General features: G+C 40.5%; 1 protein-coding gene across 5 annotated transcripts in view; it reads right to left on the reverse strand.

Annotated features, from left to right (window-relative positions):
* Window positions 1-12,896, reverse strand: part of SNX14 (sorting nexin 14) — an 82,588-nt gene extending 69,692 nt beyond the window's left edge. For all 5 annotated transcript variants that reach the window (XM_019652478.1, XM_019652479.1, XM_019652477.1 and 2 more), the window contains exon 1: window positions 12,605-12,896. In XM_019652478.1, the coding sequence (XP_019508023.1) occupies window positions 12,605-12,804 (200 nt within the window). In that variant the 5' untranslated portion in view covers window positions 12,805-12,896. The remainder of the gene's footprint in view (window positions 1-12,604) is intronic.
* Window positions 12,897-13,172: the final 276 nt, after the last annotated feature.

Raw genomic sequence — 13,172 nt, forward strand, 5'->3', positions numbered from 1 at the left:
GTGAAGCGATGTCCTCCACAACTAGACTGAAGAACAAAAGGACAGCAACTTGTCTGTTCCCCTTCCCCGATTCCCCAATAAAATCTTTAAAAAAAAAAAAGAAGTCAGAAATAAACACTTTGAATAGTTTGATGTCTGTTCAGATCAGGTTTTGTCATCAAATGTAACTGGTGCCAAACTTAGGGACAAAGTTACTTCTTCGGGGCATTTTGATTTCAGAATTACAGATTAGGAATTGTAGACCTATATTTAGACTGAATGACAATAAACACTACATGAAACAGCTGTGAATTACAACTAGGACAAGCAATAACTAAAGCATTATGTAAGAAGAAAACCTATAGCTTTAAGTGCATTAACCTTGTGGTTCTCAACCAAGGGTGATTTCACTCCCCCAGGGAACACTGGGCAGTATATGAAGACATTTTTGATTGTCACAAATGTGGGGAGGGGGAATGTGGCAATGCACTACTGACATAAAGTGGCTAGAGGCTAAGGCTGCTGCTAAATATCCTACAATGCACAGGACAGGCCCCCATAACAAAGAATTATCTGACCCAAATTATCAATAGTGCTGAGATTGGGAAACCCTGCATTAATCAGGGACAAAGAAATGGTGAAAACTAACAAGCTAAGCATTCAGAAAGTTGGGGGGTGGGGGAACCAGCAAATTCAAAAACACAAAAAGAAAGAAAACAGTAAAGAGAAAAACATAAACCAATAAAGTTGACAACAATGGCAGGGGATAATAAAATATACGTTGGTTCTTTGAAAAAATTCATAAAATAAGCAAACCTTTAACTGCATCCTACTGGAAGTTAGTAGGTCACCAATTACACTAGACGCAGGTAAAGAAGAGAAAAGAGTAAGCAGTTATCCTACTTTTCCAACTTGAGCTGCACTTCATTGTAATTAAATATACCTACTGCATGGAATAAAGCAATTGTATTTTTTTAAAGAAAGAATTCAAATTTAAAACTACAGAAGGAATGAAAGCATGAGAAAATCATCATGTTGCAACCTATAATGAAATAACTGACTCAGGGAATAAATAAGTGGTAAAACAAAGAGAAAGTTTTGGTTTGTTGAAAGTTTGAAACTTACCTGCAAGGTATCAGCTATCACTGCCTGAATCCACAAAAAGTGAGGCTACTGCCTCTTATGTGGTGTTATCCTCTGATGTGATATATAACAGAATATACACATCATCACTAAAGTATTCTTGTATCCCCCCCAAAACTCTAATTTAGCCTATAGATCTAACTCCCTATATACAAAAAATATAATTGTGAGTATAAAAAAAAAACAAGATACCAAGAGGAAACCATCAGCAAAACTGAGAGCATGAACAAATGACACAGTTTCAACAAGTCAGTGGCAAAGGGGGGAAAAAAAAGCAGGTGAGGAGAAATGCCCCAGATCGGGGTTGACAAATTATGGCTTATGAATCTGATGCCACCTGCTTTGGTACAGCCTTCAAGCTAAGAAAGGATTTTACATTTTAAAAGGGTTCTTTTAAAAAAGAATACGGGGGGAGGGGAGAATCCAAGATGGCAGAGTAGATAAACAATGTGCTTGCCTTCTCCTGTAAACACATTAATATTACAACTAAATTATAGAACAATCAATTGGGAGAACAATCTGAAGTCTAGCTGAACAGAAGTTTTATAACTAAGAATATAAATAAGAAGCCACGTGGAGACTGGTAGAGGGGCAGAGATGCAGAATGGACTGACTCCACACCTCCACATGGCAGTTGAGAATCAGGAGGGATATCTCAGCTGTGGAACTTCCCCTCAGAGGAGCAAGAAACCCCAGCCCCACAACAGGCTCCCCAGCCCAACGTACTGGTGCTGGGAAAAGAAGCCCCTACAACATCTGGCTGTGAAAAACAGGGGGGAGTCTGATCGGCCCAGAAGGAAAGCTACAGGAAAACCAGGCATCCTCTTAAAGGGCCTGCACACAGACTACTCACTAGCAGACACTCACCCTGAGCTCTAGCAGAGGGACAGTGAGTGGGAGATGTGGGGCACTGGACACATACAGGGTGAGGCTGAGTTGCGTGGCTTTCAGGCGAGGACTAAAGAGTTGCCATTTTCCCTGTATGGGGTTCTTCTCCCATGCAACCAGCAGGTGGATGCCATCTTTCCTGTGTTGAGCCCTCCCCGCACACCCATGACCAAATCTGAATTTGAATTGGTCCAGTGAGCTCCGTTCTCTTCACCCTGTTGACTCCCGGGGACCCCACCACACCCAACTTCCCCAATGCCAGCAGCACATTCTCAGCCAGCAGCTAGCCTCACAGCATTGCACTCTTTTGGACAACTATTGGGGGTCCGCAGGTCCCGGGAGGGCAGTGACTGGCCTCAGTGTGTTCTGAAACTTCTGCTGAGTAGCTCTAGACTCAGCACTGGCACCAAACCAGAATCTACATTAACCTGGTGACCACAACTTGTCCCACTCTGGTAACTCCCTGAGACCCTGCCTTAATCAACTCACATACCACACGAGGCCTTATCAGTGTCTAAATCTTATGGGAGCTGGCATGTGGCAGCAGGCCTCGGGGTGTCCTGGCTTTTTGTGGAGCTACCCCAGGCCCAGTACTGGTGGCAGCCATCCTTGGTTCACAGCATGGCCTCTCCCACAAGCCTCCAGGTTTAGCACAGGCAACGAAAAACCACGCACTGCTCTGTAGCTCCTACCAGGCAGTCCCCAGCCAGACACAGGCAGAGGGTGACCTGGGCCTACACCAGAGCCCATCCCAAGATGCCCCAGAACCAACACACTTGGAGGTTGGTTGGCTTCAGACCACAGCAGAGCACCACTCAATTAGCCCCACAAGCAACACAAAAAGAGGTCTTAACAAGCACCAGAGCCCACTGGGGTGAATCCCGCTCAGTGGAGTAAGCCTCCACACACAGCAGCCCATAGGCTGTGAAAGTGGCCAAATCCTACAGCCAGTCAGCCTGAAAGTCAATCCACCCACTGACATGCCAATAGCAATCAAGGCTCAACTATAAGAGGAGGGCACACACAACCCACACTAGGGACATTCCTGGAGCACCCAGCACAGGGGACTGGGGAGACGAGTCACTAGGTCCCACAGGGCACCTACTACATAAGGCCATCCAGCCAAGAATGGGAGATGTAGCAGATCTACCTAATACATAGAAATAAATACAAAGACGCAGCCAAAATGAGGAAACAAAGAAATACATCCCAAATGAAAGAACAGGAAAAAACTCCAGAAAAACAACTAAATGAAATGGAGGCAAGCAACCTACAAGAGACAGAGTTCAAAACACTGATTATAAGGATGCTCAAGGAACTTAATGAAAATGTCAACAAAATTTTAAGAAAAAGAAAAAGAATGCACTAGAAGGGATCACCAACAGACTAGATAAAGCAGAGGATAGAATCAGCCATTTGGAAGACAAGGTAGCATAAAACACCCAATCGGAACAGCAAAATAATAATAATAACAATAATAATAATAATAAATTTTTAAAAACGAGGATAGTTTAAGAGACCTCTAGGACAACATCAAGAATAACAACATTCACATCATCAGGGTACCAGAAGAAGAGAGAAAGCAAGAGATTGAGAACCTATTTGAAGAAATAATGACTGAACAGTTTCCTAACCTGGCAAATGAAATAGACATACAAGCCCAGGAAGTGCAGAGTCCCAAACAAGATAAACCCAAACAGGCCCACACAAAGACACATTATAATTAAAATAGCAAAGATTAAGACAAAGAGAGAATCCTAAAAGCAGCAAGAGAAAGGCAACTAATTACTTATAAGAGAGCTCCCATAAGATTGTCAGCTGATTTCTCAACAGAAAATTTGCAGGCCAGAAGGGACTGGCATGAAATATTCAAAGTGATGAAAAGTAATGATCTACAACCAAGATTACTCTACCCAGAAAGGCTATCATTTAGAATTGAAGGACAGATAAAGAGCTTCCCAGACAAGAAAAAGCTAAAAGAGTTCATCACCACCAAACCAGTATTACAAGGAATGTTAGAGGGACTTAAGATAGGGGGGGAAAAAAATCAAAATTATTTTAAAAATGTCAATAGCTACATATCTATCAACAATTACTTTCAATGTAAATGTATTAAATGCTCCAATAAAAAGACATGGAGGGCTGAATGGATAAGAAAACAAAACCCTTACATATGCTGCCTACAAGAAACTCACTTAAGATTGAAAGACATAGAGTAAACGTAAAGGGATGGAAAAGGATATTTCATAAAAATGGAAACGAAAGAAAAAAACTGGGGTAGCAATACATATACTAGACCGAACAGTGTTTAAAACAAAGGCTATAACAAAAGACAAAGAAGGACCCAGTAATCCCACTTTTGGGTATTTAACTGAGAAACCCAAAGTGCTATTTCAAGGGGACACATGTATCCATATGTTCACTGTAGCTCTGTTTACAATGGCCAAGATGTGGCAACAGCCTGGGTTTCGTCGACGGATGAATGGATAGAGAAGAGGTGGTACATATATACAATGGAATATTGCTCAGCCATGGAAGGGAATGGGTTCTTGCCCGCTGTGGCAGCAAGGATGGACCTAAAGGGTATTATGCTGAGTGAAGTATTTCAGACAGAGAAAAGCAGATATAATGTGATTTCATTTATATGTGGAATCTAAAGAACAAAATAAACAAATGAACAAAACAAAAACAAACACATACATACAGAGAACATTTTGATGGTTGCCAGAAGGGAGGGGGGTTAGAGGGATGGATGAAAAAAGGGAAGGGATTAAGAAGCACAAATTGGTTGTTACAAAGTAATCATGGGGGATGTAAGGCATAGCATAAGGAATATAGTCAATAATATTGTAATAACTATGTATGGTGTCAGATGAGTACTAGATTTATTGGGGTTGTAGATGGGAGGGAGGTTGGGGGACTGGGTGAAAAAGGTGAAGGGATTAAGAAATACAAATTGGTAGTTACAGAATAGTCATGGGGATGTAAAGTAAAGCACAGGGAATATAATCAACAATGCAGTAATAACTATGTATAGTGCCAGGTGAGTACTAGGCTAGTCAGGAGGATCACTCCTTAAATCATACAAATGTCTAACCTCTATGCTATACATCTGAAATTAATATAAAATAATATTGAATATCAACTATAATTTTAAAATTATTTTAAAGGGGGGACGGGGGAAAGGTGAAGGAATTCAAATTTCCAGGTATGAAACAAGTAAGTCATGGGGATGTAAGGTGCTGCATAGGGAATATAGTCAATAATATTGTGATAACATGGGACGGTGTCAAATGGTTGCTGGACTTATCATGCTGATCATTTCTTTAGGTATATAAATGTTGAATAATTATGGTGTACCCGTGAAATTCACAATATTGTATGTTAGTTATATTTTTTAATGAAAACCTTAAAAAAATGAAGATTGGAAAAATAAATAAATAAGAACATGGGGCGGAGGCCTTATGTAGGCCACAAAACCTAAAATATTTACTATCTGACACTACAGAAAAAGTTTGCCAACTCTTGTTCTAGATTAGCAAAGATTTACAAAAACTTAAGAGACGTACCAATCAAATACAGTGAGTGGACCTAGTTTAGAGCCCGTTTAGAACAAATGTGCTACAAATTTTTTTTACACAATTAGAAACATTTGATTATAGACTGGTTATAATATGATGTTAGCCAATTGTTAATTCTGTAAGGTTATGGTTTTGTGTAGAAGTGATTTTTGAAAAGGAGGAAGTTAGTTTTTTTAAAATATGTAAAATACTGATGGTTGTTGAAGCTGACTTATGGATGTTTGGAGTTCCCTTTCTTTTTTCTACGTATGCTTAGAAATTTTCAAAATCAAAAGTCAATTAAAAAAAGTTTTAGCAAGACAGATCAAAATACAGAATGAAAAAGAAATCAGCATAGCTATAACAAAAATGAAGAGTAAGACTATAAACAACTACATGTTTCATAAATCAGATAACCTATATGACATAAATTTTCTTAAAAAGACAAAAATGCTAGAAATTAGTAAGTGAAGAACCAGATAACTTGAATAGTCCAATTATCATTAAAGGAATTAAAACAGTAATCAGAGACCTGGCTGCACAAAAAGACCCCTGGCCCAAATGGTTTTAATAAACTTTCATGAAACAGATAATCCCTATCTTACACAGATTGCTTTGGGAAAGAAAAATGAGAAAGATTGCTAATTTAAAAGGACTAATATAATTTTAATACCCAAATCAGATGAAGACAATATAAGAAAATCATTAGGTCTATTTTACTTATGAATATAGATATGAAGCACTAAAACTAGCAGTATAGCATAAAATAAATAATAATACATCATAAGGCATTTTTAATAGATCATTATCTTTAAATCTACACCATCATGGACTAAAGGAGAAAAAAAATCAAAACAATGAAGCCTCTTGACCTAACTACTCGTTTACAGGAAACCCAAAGGGAACATGTCCAAAATCACTACAGGGATGCAATCAGCAAAAGGTAGACTGTGGAAAACTCTACAGACAAATGGCCCAGTTTCTTTAACAAATAAATTGCAAGGTTAAAAAAAAAAGGGAGGTGGGGGCAGGCAACTTTTAGATTAAAAAATTATATTTGGATCTTAATTTACCTATCTTAAAAACCTGTTCATAAATAAGATACATTGTGGACGGAGTAGTGGACAGACACATGATAAAGCATGTGTAAATACAGTAAAATATTAATGGTAAAATCTAGGCAGTACATAATTGGCCATCTACTATAAATTTCAACATTGCTATATGTTTAAAATTTTTCCATCATAAAATGTTGAGGGGAGAGTTCTAACAAATTCAGGGAAATCTGAATACTGAATGGATATTTGATGATGTTAAGAAATTTAGCTGTTTTTAAATATGAAATAGTATTGTGGTTATGCATGAAAAAAACACATCTATTAGAGATATCTAATGTTTATAGATAAGACATGTCATGTGGGATTTCCTTCAAAATAATTGGGGGAAGAGGGATATTTGACTCTGATCTGATAATTTCTAAAGCTAGGGGATAGGTACTTACAAGTTTTATTATATTATTCTATTTTTATTTTCTATGTATTTGAAATTTTCCCCACATAAAGTTTTTTAATGAAAAAAACATTAAAAGGACATAATAGAAATAAATGGAGACATATGTATGTTCATGGATGAAACCATTAAATATAGTAATGGTATCAATGCTACCCAGATTAATTTACAAATTAAATAAAACTGCAGTGGTATTAAATACGGTTGCAAATTCTTTGACACTTTTCACATCAAAGCAGGAGCCTAATTTCCTTCCCTCCACCACCTCCTGAATGGGGGTTAGCCTTAATAACTCACTTCTAACCAACAGCATGTGGCAGAAGTAAAGCTGCCTAACTTCCAAGACTATGCCATAAAAAAGACATGGCTTCCAATAGGCTCTCTTTCTCAGGATGCTCACCTTTATAACCCAGCACCACGTTGGGGGAAAAAGCCACATGCAAAGGCCATATTTATATGTTCTGGCCAAAAGTCCAGCTAAGATGACAGCCAACAACTGGCATCAACTGTCACACTTGTGAATGAACAAACCAACATTTCCGTGAACAAATTAAATGTTCTTGTTGCCTTAAACTACTAAAATTTGGGGATGGTTTGTTATATGACAATATATAAACAAAACAGAAATCACAATCAAAACTCCAGTTCAATCTTGTGAGAAATCTGACATATTATTTGAAAATGCAGAGGGAAAATAAAGGTTCAGGAAAAGCTGCACCAACTTTGGAAAAGATGGGCCAAGAGGGAGAATTTGTCCTAGCAAATATAAAAACATACAAAACTGTAACACTAGTGTTTTTAAAAATCTGGTACTGTTATAGGAAGAGAAAAATAGACAAAAGAAACAGAACATAGAATGAAAGTCCCATGAAATTTGGAAACAAAACATGACATTCTAGAGTATAATTGTCTGGATTCAAATCCTAGCTTTGACAAAATGCAGATAACCTCTCTGCCTCTTGCTTGGTCCTCTATAAAAATGAGGTAATAGTAATTCATAACTCATAGGGTTGGTGTGATGACTAAAGAAGTTCATAAAAGTGCTAAAAGCTTGTCACATACTAAATTAAGTGTATGTAAGACACTTATGGTAATTTAAATATATATAACAATAAAACACATTAAAAAGCAGGCACCATATATAGAAGAAAGCTATATATACAGATCAATCTCAATTTATACAATAAAATTATAAACTGCAGGTAAAAGTGATTAGAATGTTAACAGTAGTCATATCTTAATAGTAATTTACGAATGATTTTTAACATCTTTATATTTGTCTATATTTTCTGACTTCTTTACAATTTACATGAATCAATAATGCTTAGAAAATGATTAATGACGGGCCAGCTAAGTGGCACGTTGGTTGAGAGTTGGCTTGGGAGTGCAAGCTCTGAGCAGCAGGGTCGCCAGTTCGGATCCCACATGAGGGCCAGTGACGCTGCGCCCTCGACAGCTAAGATGGTGAACAACAGCTCGACCTGGAGCTGTGCTGCCGTGAGTCGCCGGCGATGGCATAGGCTGCAGTGGAGCTGGCCGGCAGCCGGCATGAGCTACCATGAGCTGCCGTGAGCCACCGTGAGGGGCCATCCAATGGCCGGCGAGCGGCTGCCTCACCCGAGAAGAGCGCAATGATAATACCAACATGGGCCAGTGAAGCGACGTCCTCCACAACTAGACTGAAGGACAAAAGGACAGCAACTTATCTGTTCCCCTTCCCTGATTCCCCAATGCTGTTCCCCTTCCCCAATTTCCCAAAAAGAACTTTATAAAAAGTAAAAATGAAAAAATAAAAATCCAGAGCTAATCAATAAATGATGTATTATGCACTTTTCTGTAAGTTATATGTAAAAAAAAAAAAACTGAGGCTAATAATAGTACCTATCTTACAGTGTTGTGAGGACATATGAGACAAAGTAACTGCTAACATTTAATGAGAGCACATTCTATGTATTCAGCACAATTCTAAGCACTTCCCATGTATTAACCCACTTAATCATCAAGATTATCATATAATGTAGGTACTGGTATTATCTTCATTTTACAGATGAGGGGACTGTAACAGATAAAAGTTATGTCACTTATCCAAAGTCACATAATCAGTAAATGGAGGAGTCAGAATCAAATTCTTACAGTCAAGCTTCAGGTTCAAAACTTTAAACCATGGGGCCGGCCGAGTTGCGCGATGGTTAAGAACTGGCTTGGGACGCCAGAGGACCCTGGTTCAGATCCCACATATGAGGGCCAGTTACACTGCCCTCCACAGCTAAGATGCTGAACAGCTCAACCTGGAGCTGGGCTGCTGTGAGTCGCCGGCGAAGGCGTAGGCTACAGCCCCTGTGGCAGTGGGTTGCCATGGGCTGCCATGTGTAGCCAGCAGCCGCAGTGAGCGGCCGTCCAGAAGCTGGCGACTGATGTGCCTCACCCAGGAAGAGCGCAATGATGGTGCCAACTTGGGCCAGTGAAGCAACGTCCTCCACAACTAGACTGAAGACCAAAAGGATAGCAACTTGTCTGCTCCCCTTCCCCCAATTCCCTAGCACTGTCCCCACCCCCCAATTCCCCAATAAAAATCTTTAAAAAAAAAACTTTCAACCACAACAATAAAATGCCTCAATAATAAATTAAAACTCTTAACACAATAACTGGGTCAAACAAAGCACTCACAAAGTGTTGGCTATTATTACTATTACCATTATTATTGGGATTAACTTAAAATATTCCATATTCTAACATTCAAATACTCAACACTATGACTGGCAAATAAACAAATCTATATAATTGTAACTATGCTCCTAATCTGTCTTAACACTACCGTAAAGGTGAGATCATAAATAATTTGAAATATATACTCTACTCTTCCCACAAATAACTTATAATGGTCCAAAGGTTATATCCATTTATTGTTCCACAGATAAGATTCATAATCTTAATTCATATCGAAAGAAAAATGTATATGCTAAATAACACCTTGAAAAACCTTTAGGAGTTAAAGCTTCAAAACTATAAGAGAAAAAATTTCAAAACGGTATTATTCTAAGTTTAACTATATAGAGGGAAAGCTTCAAATCTTCATACTAACCAACGAAGATTTTAAACTGAAAATTTCTTTTAAAGTTATTTCTAAAAATTAACTGGTGAAATGCCTGTGTAGAAATCATTTATTCAAGGTACTTATTGAGGATATCTTTCCATTTCTTCTATTTCCATTATTTGCCCCAAATGTTTTTTATATATTACATACATATTTTTAAAATTTCTGAATAGATGTGCCTAGCACTTTTCCATCCCCAGATGGGACATGTTTTCTTGTATAACAATCTTCCAGAGATAGTCTAAGCATACATAGCATACATGTTTGTAGGTACATGTGAATACACACATAATTTAAAGAAAGCATACAATACACTGAAAAGTGCACTATATACACTGTTCTGCACCTTCCAAAAGCTTTTTCCTGGAAAAAGGGTACTTAACCTTTCTTTCAGTCAAGACTAATGTTTAAAAGCACTTTTGGGGCCGGTCAAGTGGCTCAGTTGGTTAAGAGTTGGCTTAAGAGCGCCAGCTCTGAGCAACAAGGCCGCCGGTTCAATTCCCACATGGGCCAGTAATGCTGCGCCTGAGCTGAGCTGTGGCAGGATAGCTCAGCTGGTGTAACAATAAGATTGCCTGTTCAATGGTGGGCTACACCCATCCGCAACTAAGACTGAACTCGGCACCTTGAGCTGAACTGCGGCCCGGATGGCTCAATGGATAGATCGTGTGCTCTTAACAACAAGGCTGATGGTTTGACTCCCTCATGGGCTGGTGGCTCTGCCCACCCGCAACTAAGATTGTAACACAGCACCTTGAGCTTAGAGGCCACAAGCTGCCACCGGGAAGCTGGATGGCAGATGGCGCCCTCCACAACGAAGATTGAAGAACAACAACTTGGCTGGTCCCCTACCCCAACTCCCCAATAAAAAAACCTTTAAAAAAATAAATAAAATTAAATTAAAAAATCAAAAAATAAAAGCACTTTTGCTGATCATAACAGTAACAAAGGCAAAAATGCAATTTCAGTCATAAACCCAACCACTCAGAGATAACAGTCAAGTGTTATTTCCTTCTTTCTTTCCATAATTCAGGGTACAGATCATATGGTATACAAATCAGATAGTATCCTAGGAATTCTTAACAACAATGAACACTATGTTTAAGTAGGCAACCTCAGAAATCTAGTTCAACCTGCTCCTACATGGTTGTCCTACCTTGGAGACCTAAAATGACCCGACTCCCAAAGGAGATATAGGTAAATTCCTGGACAAAACTTAATAATCATATAAAGTTTTCATCCTTCATACTAAACCTGTTAGTCTAGCTTGAAATACCTTCCTGATGACAAAAAGCAAGTAATTACTTAATAATTAGTTTGCACTCTGTTAAGGATTCCACTTCTTCCATACTCCTACAGACTCCATCACAATCAAAGCACATTTTCCAGTTAAATACCAATCGCTATTTATTAAACCTAATATTATCTAAGCCCAGAATCAACTAACAAGAAAGCAAAGCAGCTAGGGAAGAAACCCAACTTCAACAGTCACAAGAAATCGTTAACCTTAGGGCAAAATTAAGTTACCAAATTCCTTCTGACTGCTTTCCCGTTCCAATCCTTGGAGATCAACTACTTCAAGATAAAGAGTAAGGATGGTTGCATGTTCAAAACAGAAAACACAGTAGAGATGCTGTCGCTGACAACTGTCTCAAACGTCTTTCCACCAACAGCAAGTCTAGAAATAATTTTAAAGGAAAAGTTCTCCTCTACTGCCTATTTAATCGCTACCATTTCTTTAAAAAAAGAAAAGCAAAATGAAGGAAATCTACAAGTTTATTTCAGGGGCAGAACCTTCGGATTTCAAAACGTCAACTGAATTTACCAGTTTTAACTTTCGGTCTTCCCTTTAAGACTATTCTATAGAGATGTTGAGAAGGGTACTAATTTGCTTTCTAAGTTCGGTTCAACAAATCTTTCTGACCATCCGTTTAACCAACAACACTGCGCGACAGCTTCAGCTGTCAGACTGTGTGCTTCCGTGCGTGTGCGCGCGGTGAGAGCGAGGGGAGTCTGCTTAAAGCGGAGGCTGCGACAGGACCTTGAACCCTCCTCCGTCAGCTGACTGGACCGCCCCGTGCGGTCTCAGATTGATCTGGACATAAAGATTTCTTCACTCCTCTGAAAAACATTTTTTCAGACGGAGGACCAGTTTTAAGAAATGGATGAAAAGGTAAGAATCGCTGCCGGCTGGCTTAGAAGAGGCCTAAGGAAAGCGGGCACTTGAACCCGACCTTTCCCCCGCACTTCCGGGCCCCGGCGTTGGGCCAAGCTCTCCGAGGCCACTCTCCCCAGAGGCCTCGCAGCCTGCCCCAAATCCCGCAGCTGGGCAGCCCAGGCGGCATCCACAAAGGTAAGCTACACCTGTCTGCGGCCCAGGTTTTGGAAAGAAGCCGCCCGCCGCCCGGCTGGCTCCGCGTTGCGACTTTACCTGTTGAGGAGCAGGGAGGCGGCGCTGAGACAGAGCAGCAGGAAGCAGAACAGCGGGTACTGGCGGCAGATCTCGCGTCCCACGTCCAGCCGCAGCCGCTGCTTCAGCTTCTCCCCCATCGCCCGCACCCAGGGCACCATCTCCGCCGGTGTGGCTGAAGCTGCGCTACAAACTGAGGCTGAGATCGAGACGATCCCCATGAACTTCCCGCATCTCCGCCTGCCAGCCCGCGGGCCGATTCAGCCGCGGACTGGCGGACTGTCCGCCGGCTGCAGACGCCCAAAGCCCCGCCCAAGGCTCCTGCCGCGCGTGCGCGGCCGTGGGCCAGGGGGACGACCGCAGTACGTGCCAGAGGTCATCACCACGCGCGAGAACTCGCGTTCCGCCGCTCCGCCTTCGCGGCTGGAGCCGCGCGGCGGCCTCCCACGGACGGTCCTGCTCTGCAGGTGATCCCCCTCCCCACCCTCACCTTTTCGGAAATCCGAGAAAAGCCTAGCACCCAGCAACCGCCTGTATTGCGGAGGGGAGAGAGAAGGTTTGTGGCCCAACACAAGGAAACTACAGCCCC

The sequence above is a fragment of the Hipposideros armiger genome, unplaced genomic scaffold (assembly GCF_001890085.2).
Source record: "Hipposideros armiger isolate ML-2016 unplaced genomic scaffold, ASM189008v1 scaffold_180, whole genome shotgun sequence".
In the NCBI taxonomy this organism is placed as follows: domain Eukaryota; kingdom Metazoa; phylum Chordata; class Mammalia; order Chiroptera; family Hipposideridae; genus Hipposideros; species Hipposideros armiger.